Below are 24,438 nucleotides of genomic sequence, written 5' to 3'. Positions count from 1 at the left end.
CCAACTATGTTGGCATCTCTCTCCCTCCTCTTACTGGAATAGATGCCTGCCAGGACACAAATAGAGCAGGCAAGCTTCCACGTGTATCATTTGTAACGAGAGGGAAACGCTGTTTGTCTCAGTAACAGATATTGACGTAACACTCCCTCTCAAAATCCCTGAACTCTAGGTCACGTGACAAAGTTCAAATAACACGCAGTGAAAACGGCCTCGGTGCAAACTCAACGTGAGGCTGTGCGCGCTACTGGCCCATTTTAATAGCTTTAATTGTTTTAATAGAAGAAGAAAAAAACAAATGGTAAAAGGCAGATGAAACACTGTCTCTAACCATGTGTTTGAGTTAGGGCTCGATGTTACTGGTCCAATGCGCTTTATATAGTATGGCACTGCTGAAAACACAGGCTCGCACACAAAATGCCACGTGCGCGCGCACACACACACACACACACGCTTCGCAAGAAGCTGCGCGTCGGAGCGCCGCAGTCGCTGCGTCAAGGAGGACACGTAACGGGACTGCTCGGTCTGACCGGAGGACACAGAGAGCCCGGGGACACATCGAATACAATAGAACCCCCCCCCACTTCACTTCCCGGACACAGAAGGTGAGACGTGTTCACGGTCATTTGTAAATCTTTTCGTTCGCCCATGTAGTCGTTTTCAAATGTGCCAATGAACTAAATGTTGGATTAATTCATTCTGCCGATTATTGGGTGTACAAGTAGGGTTTACACCTATGATGTTTGTTTATGAATGACAAAAGTCAAAAGTTAGAAAAAAACATATCATTTAGTTGTAAATCCACCGAAGTTTATTCTATATGGGGAGAAGGGTGTGGTTATGTCCCACTCCCCCCTCAAACCTCCATTCTGACATTAAACGGTGCATGCTATTTAAGGAAAGCTTCACTTTAGGGTTAGGGTTCATTTCTCTTTTATGTGTAGAAATGCATTGCAATTGTGATTATAAATGAAGAAATGTAGTCACTCGGAGAAAGTTAGCACAAAGACTTTCTATCTAGCAGCTGCCTCCATATGCTTCAGTGAATGGCTGCATTATATGTTAGGGTATGGAAAATCTAACAGTTTCCTGTAATGTATGTTCCATCGCCCAGCGTGTCATTTTAGATGAATGTGAGGTCATGTCTGAAAGAAACTTATTTCTTGTGCTGTAGATGTCATATACGTTTTACTCAGTTTACTGAACAGACAGCTGCATTACAATGACTCAGGAAAAAGAAGAGATCATCATCATGCAAATGAACTCTTTGCGAGCTGATTGCCCCGCACATTGGAGTGAAATGACCTTATTAGGGCAAGGATGCTTTGCAATGCTGTTCCTAACCTACATCAGCGTTTTTCTCTCTCTCCGTAGGCCTGAAACCATTGATTCCAGCGCAGTGTTGACACAGAAGACCAAATATAGAAATGGTAAGTGAGAAGGACATGATTCGGGTTGTTTCTGAGTACACCTTGTATCTATGGAGCCCAGATGCTTTTGTGTGCCACTAAATGAGGTGTGGACCGACTGAGGTCATTTTGCTGCCTCCATGGGATCTTCTCCATCATAAAGGAAGTAGTGTAGGGTGTCATAGACACCTACAGCACCACCACATTTGAAAGACACGCATGACAGCATCTCCCCAATAGCTCTTAGCTCTTGGCCGAAGCAACAGAGGAATCAACCAGCGCCAAGGGAGACAGGAAAAGTAGAAATTTAGCTCCTTGAAATGAAATCCACTTGACGCTTTTTTCCATATGAGAAAAAGAGCCACAAATGAGACAAGGTTAGTTAAAGACCCGTGGCCGAAGGCTTGTATTTGTGGCCCGGTTGCTATGTGGGGGTGAAGCTCTCCAGCTGTCGTGTGGAGTGATGGTCGCCGTAGCGAAGCAGACGAACAGAGCATGTGCAGTGGCCCCTTACGAAGGGTGGGGGAAATACTTTGGCCGAGTGCCTCGAATGCAGCAGTAATCTCTATAGGGCAGCAGCTGCAAGTTTGAGCCTTCCATACGTAGGGCAAGCGTTGTGATTCCCCCCCGGCCAATGAGCAAATGGCCTTACAACTTTGCAATCAACATTGTGAGCATTTTGAGTCAAACTATGACCGACGCCTGCAAAGGGAGCTACTTTGTGTGCAACCTGACACTCTGCTGCTCGTACACACCCACTGTCCCACTCACACACACACCGGCGACACACACAGACAACACACACATACACACACACATAAACACTCAGACAGACACAGCTCTATCTCTGCTGGGTGGTGAGACAGGTGCAGCAGACTTGGCTTCAACTCCCGTCCCAGTGTCCCGTCACTGCCCCTTAAACACAGTCCACTCCCTCCACTCCCTTGCAAGAAGGTTTGGGTTAGAAATTGGAACATCGAGTGTCGACCTACTGTCCTCTGGTTGGTTGGGCTGGTTGGCATCAAACCACTTTCTCAACTCTATAAGCTGTCTGGGTTGAGCTGAGCAGCATAGCGAGTGTTGAAGGAGCAAACAATGCACCCAGCCAGAAGGTGATAGATACATGATCTGGCTAGTTTCTTTGTGAGCCTGCACACACAACGAGGGCTTGAGATAAATGTTGATGTCAGCATGCTCACAGGGTATTTGACAGTTAGACATTTGACTTGATGACAGCAGCCCTGTGAACAAAAAGGGGAACACAAAAGTCTCATGACTTCATCCTCTGGCGACCATGAATGTAAACACCATTTCCTGGCAGTCCATAGAACGTGGAACAATTATAATTCCTAGAAAGAAAATTCCAGATGATGTAGTATATATGTGACCGATTATTTATGTGTATCTTTCGTAGGAAAACATTTGCATCTCCACACATTCTAGATGGCATAACATGACATTTCAAACTCTTTTTCTTATAGGGGTTCAGAGGCACAATAACAGACGCTTCGGACTTTGATCCCACCGCTGATGCCGAGACCCTTTTTAATGCGATGAAAGGCTTCGGTGAGTTCCTCACTCCGGAGGGTATAAGGTCCTCTTTAATCTTATCAACTTCTAGGCTGAACAACCTCACAAAGAATTGAACAGAGCAATCATTGCAGTTGCATTGGTTTCTACGAGTGAGATACATTTGTTGAAGATGTGGCTTTGTGTTCCTCAGGTAGCGATAAAGATGCCATATTGGATCTGGTCACGTCAAGGAGCAATAGACAGAGGCAGGAAGTCATTGGAGCCTACAAATGCAGCTTTGGAAAGGTACAGCAACACATATCCCCATCTTAATTTTTGTTGGCTGAAATAGAAACCCGATGTTTAACACATTGACACAGTAGTGAGCACTCCATCATGTTTTGTCTTTATAACAGGACCTTATTGAGGATCTGAAGTATGAGCTGACGGGCAAGTTTGAGCGTCTCATCGTCAGTCTGATGAGAACCCCGGCCTACCATGACGCCAAAGAAATCCATGATGCAGTCAATGTAAGACATTTAGAGTCTTTATAGTACTCCAGTTACATTGAACAAAGCATTATTAACTTCAGGCTCTTTTCTTAGGGAGTTGGAACAAGCGAGAGATGCCTCATTGAAATCACGGCATCCAGAAACAACAGACAGATGAATGAGATGGTTGCAGCTTACAAGGACGGTAAGGCATCTTAAATGAGATGTAATTTGAAATCAACGTTTCCCGACGTTTGACGTGGATGTCCGTGTCCATGTCCCCAGCCTATGGCAGAGACATGGAGGACGACATAATCGCGGACACATCGGGACACTTTAAAAAGATGCTGGTTGTTTTACTTCAGGTCAGTTCACTGAGGAGCGTAGGTAATGAGCAGAGAAGTATCCACAGTCAACCACACAGTGACTGTCACCGCTTGTCTTGGTTTGTTCCAGGGGGCCAGAGATGAGTCAGGAGTGGTGGACGCAGATCTGGTGCAGCAGGATGCACAAGTGAGAAACACTTAACGAGTAGAAGTGAATTCAAAATGCTTTGGGATTAGTGTCTCACTATAAGATTAGATTTGTTTTGTTGTTTTGATTTTTTTTTAAACTTGAGAGGTACTTCCATTTGGTTTTTAAAGTAACATATAGGAACAATTTTAAATGCCTGATTATAAGGTGGTGTCACTATTTACTAAAAGATTTTTAAAGCAGATATTGACATTAAAACGAGCCCACTGTCTTGTGCTGCGGCAATGTCCTATGTCGACATAACCCATGTAAGATATTCATTTGCAATCACTCTTTTTTCTAAGGTGCAGATGATAGACTCTGAAATGTTAATTAATTTCTTTGTTTCATATTATATCCGCTCATCCTGTGCATGCTCACCTCTTTGTAGGATCTATATGCAGCTGGAGAAGAGCAGTGGGGGACGGACGAGGCCAAATTCATCATGATCCTGGGAAACCGCAGCGTGACCCACCTCTGCATGGGTGAGCACAGCAATGAGGCCTCCGGACATTCCCCACCGTGACCTGAGTCTCAGCGGCGATTGTCACAGTCAACACTCTACGACTGTGCCGTCTCTGTCTAATGCCAGGAAAACTATCTGAGGCCTAGTGCTCCTTGTAAACACCTGTGAGCACAAGATAGCATGCGTTTCACTGTGTCGTCTTGTGTTTGTTCAGTTTTTGATGCGTTCGAGATTATCGCCGAGATGTCCGTAGAGGACAGCATCAAGCGCGAGCTGTCTGGGGACTTTGAGAGGCTGATGCTGGCTGTTGGTAAGGAACAGACTGAGGGTAGCGCGTCAAAAGCAACATGTGGGCTGTCAAGGAGGTCAGTTTAACACCAGGCTCTCTTCTCGGCTTTTTTTTCACAGTCCAGTGCATTAGGAGTGTTCCCATGTTCTTTGCCAAGCGGCTTTACAAAGCAATGAAGGTAAAAGTACTAGAAAACACATTCATAGCAGTAGTGATCGACAGGATTTTTCAAATAAATTGATAAAATACTATAATTTAGAAACCATTGCCTGGTTGACTCATCCTCTCCTTCATTTTCAGGGTCTCGGTACAGCCGACAACACCCTGATCAGGATCATGATTTCTCGTTCCGAAATAGACATTTTGGACATCCGAGAGTGTTTCCGCCTATTATATGAGAAGTCCCTTCATAACATGATTACGGTTGGTCATGTTTTTAAAAATAGAATAGAATGATATAGCATAACTGGGATGCTAGTTATGTAGGATTTTGTTTTTTTGCTTTTATAGTTTCTGTTTAAATTATGTGAAGTACCTTTAAAAGTGCCAAATTAAATAAATCTACCTTTAAGATTATCAGAAGATCATACACCTGTAACTTGATTTTTTGGATGTTCCAACCTGCCAGGATGACACATCGGGGGAATATAAGAGGACCCTTCTTAATCTATGTGGAGGAGATGATGAGTAAGTTAAACTGTGCAACAACCACAGGGGGGTGATGGAGCACCACTTTTCAGGAGTTCTTGTTTTCTGAGGGGAGTTTAAAAACTGTCTGTTGACAGTGAGAAGAATGATCGATGCCTCAGTGACGAGAAAAGCAGTTCTCGCTCTGTACCACCTGAAGTTTGTGCTTCGCTGACCTTGTGCTCTGTCTTGTGTCTGTAACTGATCGTTACAGCTTAGCAGGAGAGTTCTTCCCCGAAGCTGCTCAGATAGCCTACAAGATGTGGGAAATGAGCGCCATGACCAAAGTGCAGGTTTGGACCCCCCATTTGCTCCACCATTAGATGTGTCGTTGCATATTTGGCTTGGCGGTGGCATGCGTCCCAATTACCTGGTTCCATTGCAATGACCCAATGGTCTTTGCGGCGCTACCGACTTGGTACAGATAACGCTGCCACGTCTCCACAACGAGGGCTTTGTGTGACCGCTGATAGGATCAAAACGCTGTGCTCTCTAAAACAATTGCTTTTTGTTATAATGCGTTCTCAAAGCCGCCGTTTGCCTCGCTGGGTCCTGAATGTTAACAAAAACCTGTCTCTCTGACGCTTTGTAAAGCTCAGTTGTACTTCAGCCTACCCACCTTTACTGTGGTTGGTGGTGTCATGGCTTCTAACCCTAAGAGGGCAAACTCCCCCTCAAACAAACTCTTTTCCGTTCTGCATGTTGAGCACTTTCATTTTACACATTTGATGCATTTAATTTAAAGTAAATTAGAAGAACGGCTTCACCAGTCCATGTTGTTTGTGTATGTACTTATTGAATCTCTCACACTCAGTCATGTCCTCCCACTACCTCAGCTTAGGCCAACAGTCCTCCCTGCATCCACTTTCGACCCAGCTGCCGATGCTCAAGCGCTTAGGAAGGCCATGAAGGGATTCGGTATGCAGCCCAGAAAAGCACATTCACACCTTTAGAATTTTCCAAAACACTTATGATACTAACGGCCCTCTGGCTGCCGACAGGAACGGACGAAGATGCGATCATTGAAATTGTTGCACAGAGAAGCAATGCTCAGAGGCAAGAGATCAGACGGACCTTCAAATCTCTTCTGGGACGGGTAAGTGAAATAAATCATTGCCAATCCAAAACCTCGACCAAAAGAAATGATGTCTCACCTCTTTCAGTTCAAATGCACATCTACCATTAGATGTGTTCAACATGCCAGACCCAACATCTAGCATTCGCTGTAAGATGTTTTCCTGTAACTCAGTGTGTTTGATCTTTCCCTCAGGATCTGATGAAGGACCTGAAGTCTGAGCTTTCAAAGAACTTAGAGAGGCTGATCATTGGGCTCATGTTGACCCCTGCAGAGTTTGATGCCAAAATGATGAGGAAGGCGATAGAGGTACAGTAGATCCAAATCACCTAAAGATTTTTTCATTGACGACATGGTTAGTTTACAGTACATGAGCGCTAAAGGCAGAAGCTCTTCATAAATGTTCAGTGTGTGTTGGTTGATTCGGGCCCCGAGAGCTTCAGCTGATGTTTAAACGTCATGAAAGTTACACAGAACTTATTTGAAAGTCAAATATCTAGGTATTTATGACTCCTCAAACACTGCACGAAGCCTGACTAATCTTTCACTCTGAACATACAGGAATTTAAATGTATGTATTGTTTACATCTATATGCAGTGCATTGTCATATTTAGCTTATTTAAAGGCATACATATCGCTAGCATTTGTCCGATGTGCTATTTAGGCGTAAAAGAGTTGAGCCAATTGCAGCTCTGATGTTTCATGACACACTTCCTGGCTTATTCACAGCCACGTGATGATCGGTACAGATCATTATCAGGAAGGTCCCTGAAAAAATATACAGTATATGAAAATAATGTATAAAAAGCAACCAAGGATTACAAAACTTTTCAGTGCACGCTTCCTTGCTGTGTGCTGTGTTCATATGTTTTTTGTTGTTGTTGGATTTGTGCTTTAATCTCTAAGTTTCTTTAACAGGGAGCTGGGACAGATGAACACGCTCTCATTGAGATTCTGGTCACCAGGACCAATGAGGAAATACTTGCCATGAATGCTGCTTATCACAGTGGTGAGTTGGATACCCTAAAATACTTCTTCAAAGCACTTACTCGCTCTGCAGACCCTTTAAATAAAAACCTTTTACATCACAGCCTATAAGACGTCTTTGGAGGAAGCCATTCATTCAGACACATCAGGCCACTTCTGCCGCATCCTCGTTTCTCTCGTGCAGGTAATCACCGTCCTCATCTTGAGGACTATGTTTTACTGCCCACACCCACTCAGTGGTTGCAGTCGGTTGTCAGTTTGTAGCAGAAAATGAAAATAACGTTTAACCGTCTTTACTCTCTTCAGGGTGCAAGAGAAGACGGGCCTGCAGATGAGGAAAGAGCTGTTTCTGATTCTCAGGTGCCCCAGGACACGGTGCTTACTGTAACACTTGTATACGTAACAAAAGAATGAGTGTAAACATTTGTTTCTCTTGAACTTATCAGGAACTTGCTGATGCATGCAATGCCGAGTCTGATGACATGGTGATGAAGTTCATGAGTATTCTGTGCACCAGAAGCTTCCCTCATCTTAGGAAAGGTCACAACCTCTCAGTGATCACTTCATTGCAAAATCTAGATAATATGACCCTTATGTTAGAACTAATGTAATTAATCTTCTCTATTCACAGTATTCCAGGAGTTTGTCAGATTCTCCAACAAGGACATTGAGCAGATCATCAAGAAAGAGATGTCTGGTGATGTCAAGAATGCATTTTATGCAATAGGTAATAACTCTGTTGGACCTTTTTTTACTTTTGAGAGTGTTGAAGTGTATACTGCTGACACAATATACAGTCCTCCTCAGTACTTTCTTTCTCTCTCTTTTCTTTAGTCCGCAGTGTGAAGAACCAGCCCTCTTATTTTGCTGATCGTCTTTACAAAGCCATGAAGGTACAGCGTCACCATGCTTTACATTTGGCAAGTTTGTACTGTCTTATAGTTTTGGATGCATGTTTGCGGCACATCATCGCGGTCTTGGATGCCAGTATTGCTGCAGTGTATTTGGGGTTGTGTCTTCTTTCTCGGTATCAATGCTGCTGAGTGACTGTAACTTAATAAGAGTAAACAAAGCATCTATTGATCTTGGATGCAGGGCCTTGGTACTGACGACAGAGCGCTGATCCGCATCATGGTGTCCCGAAGCGAGGCTGACCTTTTCAACATTCGTAAAGAGTTCAAGGAAACACATGACGTCTCCCTCCATGAATTCATCAAGGTAGAAACTATGATCGTAAGTCTGAGTCTATGTCTTTGTCTTTGTCTTCTGATTTCATGTGTGTCTCTCTGGACGCTTTGCCTTTTCTCCTTGTCCCCCACTTAGTCAGTGTATGTGTTGCATGTCGTTCTTCTGCTACTGTGGAGGGGTGGGGGATGGGAGTGTGTGTGTGTTGGTGTGTGTGCGTCTGTTTGGGGGTGGGGTTAAGGAATTTCCCTCGCATGCTTATTAACTTCCTCTCCATATCCGCTGTTTGATTGGCTGGAAGCCGCAGAGACAGGAACTACCCAGAAACCGTTCTATAATAATTTACAGATTAAATCACCGATACGACATACATACGAGTATGGATGCCCCGGATAAACAGAAATATTATCAAATTAACAGCGAAAATTGTAATTGTAATTACAATCGTCCCACAAAATCTGTACGGTAAAAGCACCTATTTGAACTAAAACTACCAGCCACAGCTTTAGAAGTTCTGGTAGTTGGGAAATGTTGTCTTTCTGCTAAGCTAAGCTAACCGGCTGCTAAATGTGTCTCTACATTCATTGTACAAACACAAGAGTGGTTTCAATCTCCTCATCTAACTCCTGGCAAGAAATCTAATGGAATCTAGTCCTTAAAAAAGTACCCAGACTTTACAATTCATTAATTTACGAAGATTGTAAATTATAATAAGTGGGTAATTCATCATGAGCTGATTTTTTGACTTGTGACTTGTGAGTTCTGCTTGTCCTCGTGGCTCAAATTCATGCAACATTAGTTAGAGATCAAAACTGTTTTGCTATTGTATGAGTACAAAGAATGAACCACACTTACCAGTTTCAGCTCTGTGATGACAAAAGGTCAGCAGACGCAGACAGTGTTCCCCATTAATTCCAGTTCCATCTGTGTGTGTTCTCCATCTTTCTTCAGGGTGATACCTCAGGAGACTACCGTAAAACTCTGCTGCTGCTCTGTGGAGGGGAAGATTAAACTGGACTCGTCTCTGCAGCTCCATCCACAGCGTTTAATGAAAACCCAAGAGACAAGCCAATTCACTGAGCGACACTGTGGTGGTTAACGTCAAAATCGGTTGTCAGTGCCCCTCAACTGCTGCCTCTCCTAAGCCAAACGAGGGTGACCTATGACCTGTGGTCCTGTCTGTTGGAATGATATCTTTCTTTCTTTTTCTACAGCTCATATGTAACATGAATATGTTCATGTCGCTTTAGAAAGGTGCTTCACCTTATTTGAAATTAGTGAAATAGTGCCTTCAGATTGCCGGCCGTCCAATGATTACTGTAATTTTAAGGTGTCATATAAAATAAAATGATTAAAAGCAAAAACAAATCTATTTTCTATTTTTTTTCTTCCAAGAAAAACTTTTAAAACATCTTAAGAATCCTGCTAGATCACATTCTCCCGCCCTGTGCTTTTATTTTTGTTTGGTATGGGTGTGGTGTCCTGGTTTGTATTTGTCAGGGCAGTTCAATGATTAACTGTGTTGTTACTGGCAATAGGCTGAGCAGAATGAGAACAGGGAATATTAAATCATCAGGAAACTGCCATTCAATGTCTCTTCTTCTTAATAAAAGCAAAAACACTTGTTGATCATAAAAACCCATGTGTAAATAAATTATGTTTAGATTATTGTATGGCAGCTTATATTGTAGATCTAAAAGTACACATTCCACTACTCCTACACATTTTAAATGAGCAAGGAGAATATATATTGTTTACACAATACTGTATTAACATGTCACCTAGCTTCATTTGGTCCTGTACATTTGTAAATGCAGAAGTCAAGTACAAGAAAGCGTTTTCTGTTCTTGTCGATGGCTCAGTTCATATATGTGAGCGCAGCTGTTGTCAGGCCATCTTTGAGTTAAAAGAGGAAAGAAGAAAAAAGACCTGTGTAGCGAGGAAATCCCCTGCAGTTCGCCAAATCCAAGGCAACAAATAGACTGTGCAGCAGTCAGTCGCTCTCTGGTTTGAATGGCACAACCAACATGAAATTTCTCCATTTGATGGTATTTGTAAGAGGTTAAGAAATAACTTCAGAAACATTATTAACATGCATCCAATGTCAAAATGTACCATTTTGAAGTACTCTTTTGACACTCTGGGGAGGTTTGGGCTGTGGTGCTTCCGAGCAGCTTGCATGAAATAGATTAAAGTTCACGTATTTCAAAGCGGTGGCCTCCTCAGAGAGAACTCTGGGTGTTGCGTCAGCCTTTGAATTTTATTATCTGCAGTCTTTGTGCTTAGAACAACATCACAATGTGGCCATCAAGAAACAAGCCACTTACTGAGCTGCATTCATTGTACTGTATAGACAAGTTAGTGCACTTTTGAGGTCATCGAGAATGCCGCTCTCTATATGTTTGTGTTGAGATGCATCAATGTGCACAGCGCTTTGTGCATGCTGCAATCTGCTGTGGAGGATTAACATATTCATTTTTTTTTCTTCATGTTGTGGTGTTACTCAGTTTAGGCAGGCCAAGTGGGACAAACACCAGGTTGTATTCAGGCTCAGCGTACAGTATCAGGCCATTTTATGGGAATTCCCCAACTCTCACATTGATTGCTCCCCCCCACCCCCCTCGTTCACCAGTTTCCTTAAAAAGTGCCTCACTCCGACACAAGCTGAATGTGTGGGTGAGTTGTTTATTTGTTTTTCCCATTTGAGGTGTATAGAATATAGCATATTAGATACACGAGCAGTATTTTGTGCCATCATCTTGTCTAGTTTTAAGATTTGATTCAGTTGAATAACTTCTTTGTTGTCACTGCAAAAGGCGTTGTTCTGTGTTTTGACATTACATCAGAGGCAAATGTAACTAAATGTAAGATTAATATCTGAACTATGAACCAGAGAGAAATGATGAGAACTCTTTCATTCATTGCCATATGGGGTACTTGCTTAAAGGCAAATACTTCGTTGGTAGATATGATTTTGTATTTTATTTTAAGACAAATATTGAGGTCAAACCCATTTTTAAACAACAATACCTTTGCGTATGCACTGATCAACCGGTTTCTTGGTCATAGCTACAATTTTTAATGAAACTAGACATGAAGAGCCTGTTGGAGTTAACATTGAAGCCTATTTGGTCCCAGTGCTACGTGCTCCACATTTTTTGCATATTGATAGAGACTTCAGCTAAGATGCCCTTGTACTGAGGCTTTGAGATGACTTGTCAGCTTACAGAAGGACATTTTGTATTAAGCACCACAGAAAAAATGACATCAGCTGAGGAGGGGAACTGGACTGTACTTGCGTCTCAGCAGGGTGGGGTGCATGCTGTGTACTATAGGCTTCAATGTGATGTTTACCCTTTTCTACATGTAATCCGCTCACTCTTCTTTTATGTGTGCAATTAGGAAAAATGCTTTAACATACTGTATTTACAAAGTAGGTGGGAGTATAAAACAAAATGTACCAGGATGACTGGGGGCATTTCCTTTGTCCTCTGGCTTTTGTTTTAATGCACCACCCTTTATTAAGTAGCAAGGACAGTGTTATGCGGCACACAGTTTGAGGTGTTTGTTCTGCCTCTTTCTTTTTGTTTTCTTTAGCCAGCTGACAGATTTTTCTTGGAACCCAGTGACACTTTTGAACTGGGTTTTCTGGTCAAGGCCGGCCCACATACCATATGGTTAAAAATAATATTATCTGTGGTTTAATAATTGGTGTTGTTTTGAAGCAACTCTGCAATTGAATTGAAACGAACGTTTAGACTGCATTATAAGGCACTATTTTATATAGGCTAACTATCGCTAAACTGCTTTCTCTATTACAGCATAACGCCATATAACATTTTTTGTCTTGGAAAATAAATAGACAAACTAGGGTTTGATTTTGATGAATTTAGATACATTTCTCATGAAACATTTCATATATAGTCCAACACAATTTGGAAATTAGATGTTTCCGTGTTAGCACAGCACAGGACCACCGAAGCTGATCTTTTAAAATAAAAAATTATATAAAGGATGTTGTCTAAACTATCTGTGTGGTCATGCAGCAGTATGTTTTACTTGTGAGTCTTATGCTTTTTGATGATTAATTCAAACATTTTCACATACTACAGAGTCTTCGAAACTATCAATATCTGGTTGTGATTAAAGTACCGTTGCATGAAACAGTCTCATTGTAAATAGTCATAAAATGGAATGCATCAGAAGGAGTTTGTGCTCCCAGTTAACCAAAGAATTATCTTTTTTACTAAGAATGATAACTTTCAAGGAAACACATGACGTGATTACTTTTTTACTTAATCCCACAAGATGTCACTATTGCTCTAAATAGTTCATTTTTGATCAGTCAAGCGTTGTTTGATAAGCCAAGAGCTGTTGCACAGTGATCCTCAACAAACCTCTCTTAACATAGGACTAACCATATAAAATATGCAGTACGAGTCAAACGTTTGGACACACGTTTTATTTTGTGTGAAAAAATGTAACAAAACACAGCCAGAGCCTAAAGGATTCCTTCATCAATTGATCAGTTGCTTGACTGACAAATGAACAACAACTATTTTTATAATAGAATTATTGATTGACTGACTATTTATCTTATATAAATACTAAATGTATTGCTGTTTGTTATGCATTACTTCCATAATCGTTCTGTTCTTATTGGCTTCCAAATTCAGAGGAAGTGTCTGATGCAATAACAGAAACTCCCACCAGCCCCTTCTCTAAATTTATCAATGGAGGAAAAAGTAATTCTGTGAAAAATGTGGGTTTGTCCCTGGACTACAAAATGTGCGTTACAGTAGGTGAAAAAGAAAAAAAAAGAATAATAAGCAGTTTAATTCAAATCATTAAGACATTAAGTAAACTGGCTAGTTGTGTCATATAAGCCATTTTTTCGATGTATTATCATTCATGAACATATTTTAAAGTCCACTATGATTCATTGTTGTAAAATGTATATATACGGTAAGTGTAAAGCATTTTCCTTCACTGTTTACATCGAGGCCAGTGACTGTTGGTGTCCCGCTGACAGAATGCTGTACAATGATTGGTCCGCCGGGCTGTCAATCAGTCGTTGTTTACATCAAACGAGGTGGAAATTCCCGGGTTACAGCATAGACCAGTAGACCACTTCCGCAATAGATGTCTGGGCTAGGGAGACGAGAGGCCACTGCGAACTGAAAGGTATCCGGACAAAAGACACCTCTTTGTTCTTTTGTTTGTCGCTTAGGAACGCTTTTAATCTGACTTACTGCATCAATGAGTAGTATTTTAATGGGTAAGAAAGAAGAGCTCGTGGCTTCCTGTCCCGCACTGTCATTTAGTGTTAGCTAGCCGTGAGCTAACGAGGATGTTGCTAACAATTTGCATGACAACAGCGAAAACTAATATTAGCCTTCTTCAGCCAATCAATGTAGTAATCGTTTGCTGGATTGTGCTGAATTTGACACTTGGTTATTGGTTAGATGTTTGTGTGCAGGATTCACCGAACACGCGTTACGTTTTTTCTCTGCTTTTGTCCCCTTTTCCTTTGGACGTGAACGATGTAACGCTAGTTGTCATATTTAGCCATGTCAAACGTTAGCATGTTCTTGCCATATGTTTCCCTCTGGTATAACTATGGTGATGGTGGTCCTGCTGTCTCCTCAAAGCTGTCCGCTGAACGTCATTTCCTTCGCTGTGCCTCACCGATGGATAGCACTTGCTATGAATGATAAAGTCAGAAAATGAGTGTTTTTAGCAGCTTAAAGTACAGTATACCGTGACCGAGTAGATGGCATGGATTTAATCTGCGATCTGCGAAGTAACACAAGCACCCATTTGTTGGGTTTGTCATATTGAAACAGTACACGTTGTGGCTCAGTTATTTTTAGTGTAGGACAGTGGGAACCAAGAAGTACATTTCGTTATTTTTCCTCGTACTACTTAGTTAATGTTTCTGGTCAACCGTTTCCTTCCTCCTCAAACAGTTGGGTGTTAACATTGGATGTTGGTTGCTCTCGTGCCGTACCTAAAATACTTCCCATTGCATATGGTTACTACACCTGGTTACTACTCAGTCCAGCAGCTTCGTTTGCTGTAAACCACGACTCCCACAATCATTATCATTATTATAAATCATCATAAAGTCTTCAACCGAGTAGTATCTGGTACTCTATATACTCTTAACTGAAAATAGGTGTTCTTCTCTTCTTTTTACAGTTCAGAGAACCATGTTTAGGAAGTGAGCAACGGCGATGGAAGGGAAAGGACCGTACCGCATCTATGATCCAGGTGGGAGTGAGGTCAAGGCCAGGGACGAGGCCGGAGGGGGAAGCAGCTATAGACAGCTACTGGCGGAGAACAGCATACTGAGGGAGCGAATGAAGGGACTTAAGAGCTTAGGTAGGTTCCCAAACACAGCGTGGTTGCCTTAAAGCTGACGATCGAGGGCTAATGCCAACTGTTTTTTTTTGTTGCTCTTTTACACATGCGTGTGTACATCACACGCATGTGTAAAAAGATCATGGTCAATAAATGACTTATGTTTTTCTACTAGCCCACCAATTCATTGGTGTAAATCATTTTCGAGTATGTTACTTACTAATCTCTCAAAATATATAAATGCAGAAGGGAAACTCTAGTTTTGCAAATGAGGTGGAATGTAGTAAAGCTGGACAATCTTCATGCCTAGTTTGTTGGAATCCTTGCACGCGATGCGAACGGGGTGACAGGTGCGTTTGTGACTCACCAAAGGTGTGCTCCCTGCGCATAGTTTGTCACAACTCGTATCGTATTCTACTCGATGTATCTGGTCTTGGCCGTGTTTGTTTAAAAAGAGAAAAAAAAAAGATGTTAGATGTTGTTGTACACTGCTGATGGACATAGATAAGATCTTTTTGAAACTTACAGGTGATTTACTGGAAGAGTCTCAATCCGAGGCATTGAGGCTGCGGCAGCGAGTGGAGGAACTCGTGAGAGACAACGAGGCACTCAAGTCCTCCAGCTTCGCAGCCAGTCTGTGTATGGGAGGACCCATTCATATTGAGAAACAAAGTAGGCCTCACATTATTGATGGTAATTATTCATTTACTTTATTAACTAGATATATTTGTGCATAATCCCTCTGAACAGTGTTTTAATCAAAGGGAACGCTGCGCCACTTAACTGAAACCCAACCTTGGTTTTGTTGTTGCTTCAGGTAAACACTGTTTACACCCTGCTGCAGAGCAGAAGGAGGAGCAAACAAGCTGTTTAGGGAAGACTCTTCAGCCTGAGAAGCCCAATGTAAGTCATTTGTTCTGTGAGGGAGAGCGGTTGATCCCAACAGAAACAACTGATGATTGTAAAACTGAAAATGACCTTAGAGACGTGCATATCTCGCAGCACTGGGGGTGTTTATTTCATTCTTACAAGTTTATTGATGCAGTTAAAGTCACTGCGCCTTGTACAAATGTGCTACTTTCTTTTCTGTTTTTACAGGAGGCCTCGGAGTTTGAGGTTGTGAATGTAGATGGGAAGAGTTCAGACGCCTTCACTGTACGTACTAGACCTTTTGTGACACAAAATTCAACCACAGCAATTCAAAAGAAAAAAATGCATTATTTGATCAAACTTTGTGTTTAGAATATCCCAATGCTCCTGGTGCCAAAGTAATCATTTTGTGGAATTTAATTGAGCTAATCTTTCCTTTTTTTATAGCCATTGCCTCATATTGGGAACATATCCTTGTTGAGGTGACTCACCAGCCAACTCAATACTGGTAGCTCCAGCCTGAGTCAGTCGGGGGAAAGTCCAGGATTATTACTGAATAGAATTACACCCCTGATTCATTCCCACACTGCATCCTCTACCCTATGCCATAAAATATATCTATATTTAGTGTTATGGCTAGCCTATTACAAAAGTATTACCGCAGGCAACTCTATTCTGGGAGAATTATGCTTAAATCAAACAGGAAAAACTGGTTTGTCTTCTCAGATGAATTAGCTTAGCTTATACTTTTCATAGATAGTAGCACAGCCTTGTGCTGGTTGGAATACATTGTGCGATGAGTCAGCCCGAGAGGGAGGCCTGACTGACTGTTCACCTTTCTTGACATCTCCAGGCCCGGTCGGTGGCAATCACCGTCCTGCCTCAGGAGAACCTCGAGCTAGCCAGCCAGCTGAAGAGACTAGAGAGCTCCTTCAGCATTTTTGCAGAGGAGTCCAACCCGAACCAGCTGTTGGCTCACCTTGGTCGAATGGCTGTAGAGTTTCACCACCTTTCCTCTAAGGTCCAAAAAAATGAACAGCGGACTTCCCTCCTACAGGTATGTAACATGTTGACTGCCTGATTCACATAAATGCTACACAATCACTGTAATGACATGCCAGATTTATGGATCTGATTATACGAAGATTTAAATAATGTGCTTTTCTCTGCATTTTGCAAAATGACCTGAGATCTAAGAGCTGTTCTTTTTTTTCTTTTATTTGAAGAATTTATTAAAATTGTATTTGCAGAACGTAGGACAAATATATATATATATATATATATATTTTTATGTAGTGCTATACATCATTTATTTCCCCACTCAACGGTGGTTTTGGAGTCGTATCGCGTGGGTTTGAAATTGCTGTGCATTACATTTACTTGAACAACTTCAAATGCTGCTACTACTACATAGCAAAACACTTTTCTTACATGAACACATTGTTGTTCTAACTGTTCTAACTTGATTGGTGTTACACATTTCTAAACAATGTGACAAAAGGGCTTTGCAATGAAGGGAATGTTCAATGTGGCCTATACAACATAAATTATAACACAAAGAGTAGGCAGTAGAAGTGCATCACTACTTATGAACCACAATACACAATTCATTTTTCTTTTTACAAAAAGTACAAAATTAATGCAGAATTTGCAGTGCCCTTTGTACCTTTTGTATCAAAGGAGGCTGCTTCCTGCTCAGTGTCTTCCTGAAGATCTTAAAGGCAAATGTTGATTTCATCATTCAGACCAGTGCCAGATGCTGTCATTCTTGGTTTTCTAGACTCTCTGTGAGCAGCTCCGACAGGAGAACAATGAGCTTAGAAAGAAAATGGAAGAGGATCATCATATCAGGAATCAGGACTTGGAACTCCTGAGGTAATTTTTTTTCTTCCTCTTTTAGATTTCACTGGTCTTTGTGATGCTTCTGCTGGACCACAAACTGTATTGTTAGTTAGGTGAAAGAACAAATTGTGAGATCTGCAGTATATTCCCGTCAAATTATTTGCACAATTTGCTTCCCTTTTGGTCTTTCTTCTTTTTTTACTGTGAGACATGTTTTTTTGAATGTAGTGTGACTAAGTCCCCTGATAAAGTTTGAATGACCACAACCAAGAGTTTTCACTATGTTTTGGATGTTGAATTTTTTTCCATACTTTCACTTTGGGATCATTTCACTGCTTTTTGTTGGCAACATCGCTCTCAGATAGTATCGTAGGTTCTTCCCAAAGGACATCGTCAAGCTGTGCAAAAACTAAACTCTGGGAAAGGACCTTGCTCACACGGACTATCATTTTCATTTTCTTGCCGTTCCAGGCATGAGAATCAAAAACTCAAGGAGCTTGTTACGGGAGCAGCAGCAGCAGCAGCAGCAGCAGCAACCGCGTCATCTGACACCGAAGCTCCAGAGGCCAAAGAGGAGCCGACGAAGGAGGAATCTGCTGCTGTCAGACCCAAGATGGAGGCCACCACACCGCAGAAGGTAGATCAGATTAAAGTATCCTCATATAACAAAAATCCATGAATTGTGTGCCATTAAAGGTTTTTTCAATTTACTTGTGACATCAAAATTCTCCCCTTATTATCCTCCACTTATATACCCAATGCGTTTGGCCTCGAGTTATGGAGGAATGTTGTGGATTAAGAAAACTTTTGTGTGCACCCCAGAGTGGAAAAGCCGCAGAGAAAACCCCAACTAAACCATGTGATGTTGAGGTGTATGAAAAGAAGATCAAGCTTTTGGAGAAGCAAAGAAAGGATGTGAGTCTTTTTTTTTTTTTTTTTTTTTTGCTTGAACTGCTTGTCCACTTTTGCCATTGGGGAAAGTCTAAGTGTAATTTGTTTCCTATGTGTTCAGTGTCATTTGTTTCACTTTCTTGTGCTGCTTGCAGGTACTGGAGGTGAACAAGCAGTGGGACATTCAGTGGAACTCCATGAAGTCACAGTTTGAACAGAAAGTACGGTAATGACTTAACAGCTGTTGTAAATTGGTGTGGGAAGACATCGCTGTGTCCTCGACTGATATAGAGCTGAGGAAGGAGACTAAATATCTCATTCTCTCTGAATTCCAATTACAAACATTTCAATTTTTGTTATTTCAAATCTACTTTAGACACATTTTGTACATTTAAAAATAACAATACCTCTTCAATACAGTCCAAAATTATTCTAGACTGTTTTTTGTCATAATTTAAGGGTATTCTAAAGACCACCTCAGCTGTTTTTTCGATTCAATGCGAAACATTTAAAAATGGGTTAAGAATGCACAGAGATGTTTATTTCGTAACTTACGTATATTTCCAGCATTTTCTCATAAAACTCGTCATTGAAAATAAATGTTGGTCCTTTGAATGGCGTTTGGAGCCATATGTATGTTCCTTAAGATTCAAAATGAACCCTTCTCAGCACGTTTTGCATTACGCCACTGGAATAATAATAACAGTTTTTCCATGACCATTAAAGTTGATACGCTTTTGAAATGACAGATGGCAGGGATCTTGTAATCCGGAAATATCTTAAAGGAACAAGAGGACTCTGACGTTTTGCGCGCATCAGTTGGTAGTGAAGCAGCAGTGTGTGTTTTTATGCTTGTCCAGTGGAAAGGTGCAATCTTGCAGCAGCTCGCTATCTGAGCATGCTTACCGCACGGCCTGTCACACTTCAGTCAGAATTCCCCTCACCTCTCTGGTACCCGCTGACTTCCTCTCGTGGTGCAGTCAGAGGGCAGCAGAGACACACAAATGTACACACTCTCACACTCGTACTCACACACCTACGCATATGCTCACCCACAATCAGGAACAAACCTACGTTGAAACTTTGTTCACACTGCGACACCATGCAGCCTTGGGTTTAGACCGCACAACCCTAGATATATATTCATTTGCGTCACAAGATCTGTTTATTTTAATTAAAAAAACAGAACAGCATGTGCTTGCAGATGTGTCCTCGTCACTGTGGTTTAGCTCATTATTTCAAAACATACATTTCTGACGACGCACCCCAACTTGTGCAACAACAGATGTTTAGCTTTACCACAGAGCTGTAACAACTGAATGACATTTGATAGCTTTTGATTGGTGGATAAAAAAAATTGGTTGACGTTGTCACTCAGATCACAGACCTCAGACAACGGCTGGCTGAGTCCCAGAAAACTGTGCTTGAGCTGGAGGCAGAGCGAGAGCAGAGGCAGCGCGACTATGACAAGAAGCTGCTGCTGGCTAAGTCCAAGATTGAAAATGTACAGGTGAGGGCACAACGTCACAAAGCTCACGTGAGACTGTCCAAACCAGGCCACAGGAGAAGTTAGGATGAATGACAACATTGGTTCTTTTTTCGGTGTGTGTGTATTTCAGGGAGAGAAGGAGTGCCTGAACTCTGAAACCACAGAGTTGAAGCAGAAGATTCGCTACCTGCAGGATCAGCTGCTGCCCCTCAGCAAACAGAGGGAGTACCAGGAGAAGGAGATCCAACGCCTCAACAGGGTGAGTGTACTCGGCCTCTCTTCTGCTTCTGCGAGCGACTCTTCCACACAAAGCGCTGCTTCTGAGTCAAACTTGTTTGTCTGATTTCAGGCTTTAGAGGAGGCCTTAAACCTGCACACCCCTTCATCATCGCAACAACCACCTGGTCAGAGTAATTTTGCCGATGCAGCCAATCACCTGAAGAAACAGGAACTGCTCACTCAAATTGCTGTACTAAAGGAACAGGTCAGACATGCAACCAAACGTACATACAGGCACACAAGGGCTGTGATGCAACCTCAAAGTCTATGGATTCATCTTGCATTTAGTTCTGAGTTCAATTGAGCTGATTTTTGCTACACCGGACCAATAACAACAACCCATTTGCAAAGGATACTACCCTAGTTTTCTCTTGATAATGATGCGCTGTGAACAACAAGTCAATGTTGAATTCATCCGGAGGAAAGCTAGTTAGCATAAGTTGCAAGCAGAGGGGAGGCACCACAGTCCTGCTCGGCTAAATAACAGAGCTGACTAGCCGCTAACGGGAAACAACACTGAAATAGATTATGATTTCCCCCAGGCTATGGCAATTGGTGCTTGTGGGGGGGGGGGTAATTTATTATAATGTTTTCAAATGCAATCTTGTTATACCTTTTTGGCGAGAAACTGAGGAATATTTTTAAACGGTGCGATGAATCTGTATCTGGGAGTAAAAAAAAAGACGTTCAGTTTGTTTGCAATTGCCCATGCATTTCCTCAGCTGAATTGAGTGGTTGTTTTCTACTACAGGTGAAGATCTTTGAAGAAGACTTCAGAAAAGAGAGGAGTGACAGAGAGCGAATGAATGAGGAAAAGGAGGACTTGAGGCGGCAGGTTGAGAGACTTCAGGGTCAGATTACTAATTTGACCAATCAGGTAAGCTGTGCCTTTTCTCCTCCCATATGTGGTATGATGAGGAATGCTTAAGCAAAATGGTAAAATGGTAACTACTCTCTAACGTGCAATTTGGTTTGTGGTTCAGCTTCACCAGGCACAGAATGAGTGTCAGAGAGAACGTACGGAGCGATGTAAGCTGGAGAGACTGCAGATGCAGCATCACAAACAGGTACTGGCTGCTGCTCAGGTCTGAGCCTGGTAGTGTCGCAGACTAGCTGACATTTTTTAAATGAAGCCTTGCCGTCAGCCTGGAGAGGTTTTTTGGGTGTGCTCTCAAGTTCACTGGGCCAGACCTTCATTGAAAGTGGCTCTACAAAGCTGCGGGACGCATCACGCAGTCGGATGTGACTTGGAGCAGACCTTGCTGACGAGCGCCCTCTTGTGACAGAATACTGTCATGTAGATGCTGAGTGTAGTAGGTTCACACGGCCCAAATGACGCCAGGACAAGAGCCTCACTCAAGCCGGGTTGTCTTTTTTTGGTGCAATGGGGGAGGATCAGCAGGGGGACCATTCACCCGGCTCAGTGGGAGGCAGGGGCCGTAGGGTTAAAGGTCAGCGCCGGCCCGTGCCATGACGGGCCCACTGCGCTCGCCGGAGGGTAGTGGCCGGGCACTGATTGGGGATCACGTGTGTACTTGTGATCCCTCGTAGGGGCAGCAGCAGAAAAGACGTACCTCAGACCCCACGTCAGGCTCAGTGAACGGCCCGCTGAGCCCCCCCTACTGTGGTCCCTTTGTGCAGGTGGGACCGCAGGGCCCCGAGGGCTGGCCCATACACTTCCCTCCCCGGATGCCCAATGCAGCAGGCGCCACAGCCGCAGCCGCCGCAGCGCCGCCCCCAGTACGAGACTTCCAGCCCGTTGCCGCGGTAAGGGTCCTCTAAGGCCCCTCCTGTCTCTGGGGTGACTCTGGTTCTGTGAGCAAACGGGGGCCCTCTTCTCTCTCTCTCGCTTCCGCTTCCCTTATCTTTCATGGAGGGGAAACAAGCAGTTGTAATTAGGTCTTGACTGTAGCTCCACCAAGCCACGCTTGCACTCAACAACCTTTTGTTAGGCTACGGCAAAGACGTGAGGGCTGCTGGATGTGATCAATGGGTCTCTGAAGGTAACTACGGTGTTGCTTCCTCTTTGCTCAGGGTTTTCCTTGGCAGTCGTCATTCCCGCAGCCGAGAGGCACCAGAGCAGTAGGAGAGAGCTCGAGACCACCCCCAGAGAATGCAGGTATGTACAATACCGTTGCAGAAAGGATTTATCCGGTGGTACTCTGTCTCTTTATTGTCAACCAAATGCCATTGAATTGACAAAAAAAGAGCATTGCCTACCTTTTTTTTTTTTTTTTTTAACCTTTTCGACAAATCAACGTTGAATGTTCACAATTTCATTACAAACGGAAAGTCTATAGCAGGAAAGTCTGACTGTGAAGATAACGCATTCTTTTTTCTTAAATGCGTGTGTAGATCAGACCGCAACAACAGCCGCAGCAACCGCTGCCGCAGCCGCAGCAGCTGCCGCGGCCGCAGCAGCGGGATTTGGGAAAAGGGAGCGACAGAACATTGACCCTGGAAAGCACTAAAGCATCACCGCACCCACCAAATGGAGTCTGGGTAGTAGCATGAAATCAGTATGTTTTTGAGTTGACAAGGTGTGATTTGATCTATAATTTTCCTACTGAACTGTAGATATCCTATTGTAATGTTGTTTATACTTGCGTTTTATAAGGCTATTTGTGAAACACTTCGTTATTCTAAATATATACATTTAAATATTTAGTTGGGTTTACTTTCTTCTTATTAGGAACTGAAGTCATTTATTAAATAGGTTGGAATAATTTCCATTGTTCATTTTTTCCAGAAAATATACCTATGTGCTTGCATCTCTGCAAATCGATAACAACCCGACACCTGGCTTGTTACTTGTAGGGTTACAGGAAGCCATTTCCCAATATGAATTAGGCAACATATACTCATTCCAACAATGAATGATTATTTAGGTACATTGAGTCATAGAATTTACAATGTGAATGTTTGATTGATTTATGAGGATTTCTTCAGTACCATTGATATTAGAGAGATCCCATGTGTAACTGTTCAAAAGTGGTTTTTGAAATACAAAAATTTGGGGGAAATGCATTTCGATGCCATCATACCAAAACATAATTGTGATTGATAATTTATTTATAACCTTGATAGTTGCATTGACTAAGTGTAAATCATTGTCTTTGAGTAATGCTGTTCTTTCTATGTTCGTGTAATCCAAATATATTGTAGCTATTGACATTGTATGTTTGTATCAGACACAATACACAATGCAGAGTACATACACAGCCTTTTTTCCCCCATGATGATGGACCTAATCTCATTAAACACAACACTTACTACGACTTGACCACAATTGATTTGACCACTAATTCCGAGTCTCATTCTCATCTTACTGCATCCTGTACCACAGTTTGGCCCCAACATCCAATACTTGGATATCTACAAGACCTTTGGGCAATAGCGATGGTGAGGTCGTTCCTTGGGTTGCAATCCGTGCATCTGGTACTGAAAACATTGAAATGTTCCTCAAGCAACGATAGTCTACTCTGTTGCTTGAGGAAGAGTTTCACCAGTACTCTGGGGGAGGGGTGAGGGGGGGGGGGGACTGGATCCTATGTTAAAGCAATACAGGTGCTCCTCGGGAGAAACCCTCTGCCCGGATGTCTGACTCGGCTCTCGGTTCACTCCAACGACCGGTGAGCTGTGTTGTGACACAAAGTCAAGTGCCCCCGATGACACAGGATCCATCCCTCAGCTGGACGCGTGTCACCATTTCAAAAGGGAAGATCCAATCGGTGTTCACCCACTAAGATAGTAAAGGGCTTTAAAATGTGTGCTAAAGAATTAGAAACCATTGTATCTAACAAGTTGACTTTCAGGGAACAGAGTCCTGACGGTTGAGAGCAGAAGTGAGAAATTAGCCAAATTGCACTTTGAAAGGTATGCTGTAATTACTGGCAGTTGTATTTTCTTGGTTTAAAGCCCGTTTTCTTTTTTGCTATAGGCAAAAGCACATGTGAGACTTTTTGTATTTGACTGGCTTAATAAATCTATTCTAAATGTCTTCTAGCATCTTACCTTGCTTATTGGTGTCCATTTTCATTGCCGAAACATTTATAGAAATGTCAGTGCCACAAATGAACTAAATCATGTCCA

At 42.4% G+C, this 24,438-nt stretch overlaps 2 protein-coding genes across 9 annotated transcripts; both read left to right on the top strand.

Moving 5' to 3' along the window:
- Window positions 1–270: 270 nt before the first annotated feature.
- Window positions 271–9,980, top strand: anxa6 (annexin A6). 2 transcript variants are annotated; one of them, XM_037462090.2, is made up of 25 exons: window positions 271–602; window positions 1,372–1,427; window positions 2,888–2,972; window positions 3,130–3,224; window positions 3,335–3,448; window positions 3,524–3,614; window positions 3,695–3,774; window positions 3,866–3,922; window positions 4,314–4,407; window positions 4,603–4,698; window positions 4,797–4,855; window positions 4,978–5,100; window positions 5,306–5,364; window positions 5,579–5,657; window positions 6,201–6,282; window positions 6,366–6,460; window positions 6,635–6,748; window positions 7,359–7,449; window positions 7,532–7,611; window positions 7,734–7,787; window positions 7,874–7,967; window positions 8,059–8,154; window positions 8,262–8,320; window positions 8,523–8,645; window positions 9,564–9,980. In XM_037462090.2, exons 2-25 carry the CDS (start codon window positions 1,425–1,427, stop codon window positions 9,621–9,623), a joined length of 1,983 nt encoding a protein of 660 aa, XP_037317987.2. In that variant the 5' UTR covers window positions 271–602; window positions 1,372–1,424; the 3' UTR covers window positions 9,624–9,980. The 2 variants fall into 2 exon arrangements, with proteins under 2 accessions (XP_037317987.2, XP_037317986.2); XM_037462089.2 differs by having other exon boundaries at window positions 273–602; window positions 8,523–8,660.
- A 1,282-nt stretch (window positions 9,981–11,262) lies between these two features.
- Window positions 11,263–24,346, top strand: tnip1 (TNFAIP3 interacting protein 1). 7 transcript variants are annotated; one of them, XM_037460453.2, is made up of 18 exons: window positions 11,263–11,288; window positions 14,814–14,996; window positions 15,504–15,668; window positions 15,793–15,878; window positions 16,074–16,130; window positions 16,699–16,902; window positions 17,626–17,720; window positions 18,159–18,324; window positions 18,510–18,602; window positions 18,734–18,799; window positions 19,957–20,088; window positions 20,198–20,326; window positions 20,417–20,551; window positions 21,098–21,223; window positions 21,330–21,413; window positions 21,898–22,113; window positions 22,381–22,465; window positions 22,702–24,346. In XM_037460453.2, the coding sequence occupies exons 2-18, from the start codon at window positions 14,849–14,851 to the stop codon at window positions 22,815–22,817; spliced, it is 2,103 nt and encodes a 700-aa protein (XP_037316350.2). In that variant the 5' UTR covers window positions 11,263–11,288; window positions 14,814–14,848; the 3' UTR covers window positions 22,818–24,346. The 7 variants fall into 7 exon arrangements, with proteins under 7 accessions (XP_037316350.2, XP_037316351.2, XP_037316352.2 ...); XM_037460454.2 differs by lacking the exon at window positions 11,263–11,288 and adding an exon at window positions 13,682–13,796 and having other exon boundaries at window positions 15,504–15,647; XM_037460455.2 differs by lacking the exon at window positions 11,263–11,288 and adding an exon at window positions 13,682–13,796 and having other exon boundaries at window positions 21,988–22,113.
- Window positions 24,347–24,438: the final 92 nt, after the last annotated feature.

The sequence above is a fragment of the Pungitius pungitius genome, chromosome 2, assembly GCF_949316345.1.
Source record: "Pungitius pungitius chromosome 2, fPunPun2.1, whole genome shotgun sequence".
NCBI classification, from domain to species: Eukaryota; Metazoa; Chordata; class Actinopteri; order Perciformes; family Gasterosteidae; genus Pungitius; species Pungitius pungitius.
This window is presented reverse-complemented; position numbering and strand designations above follow the sequence as displayed.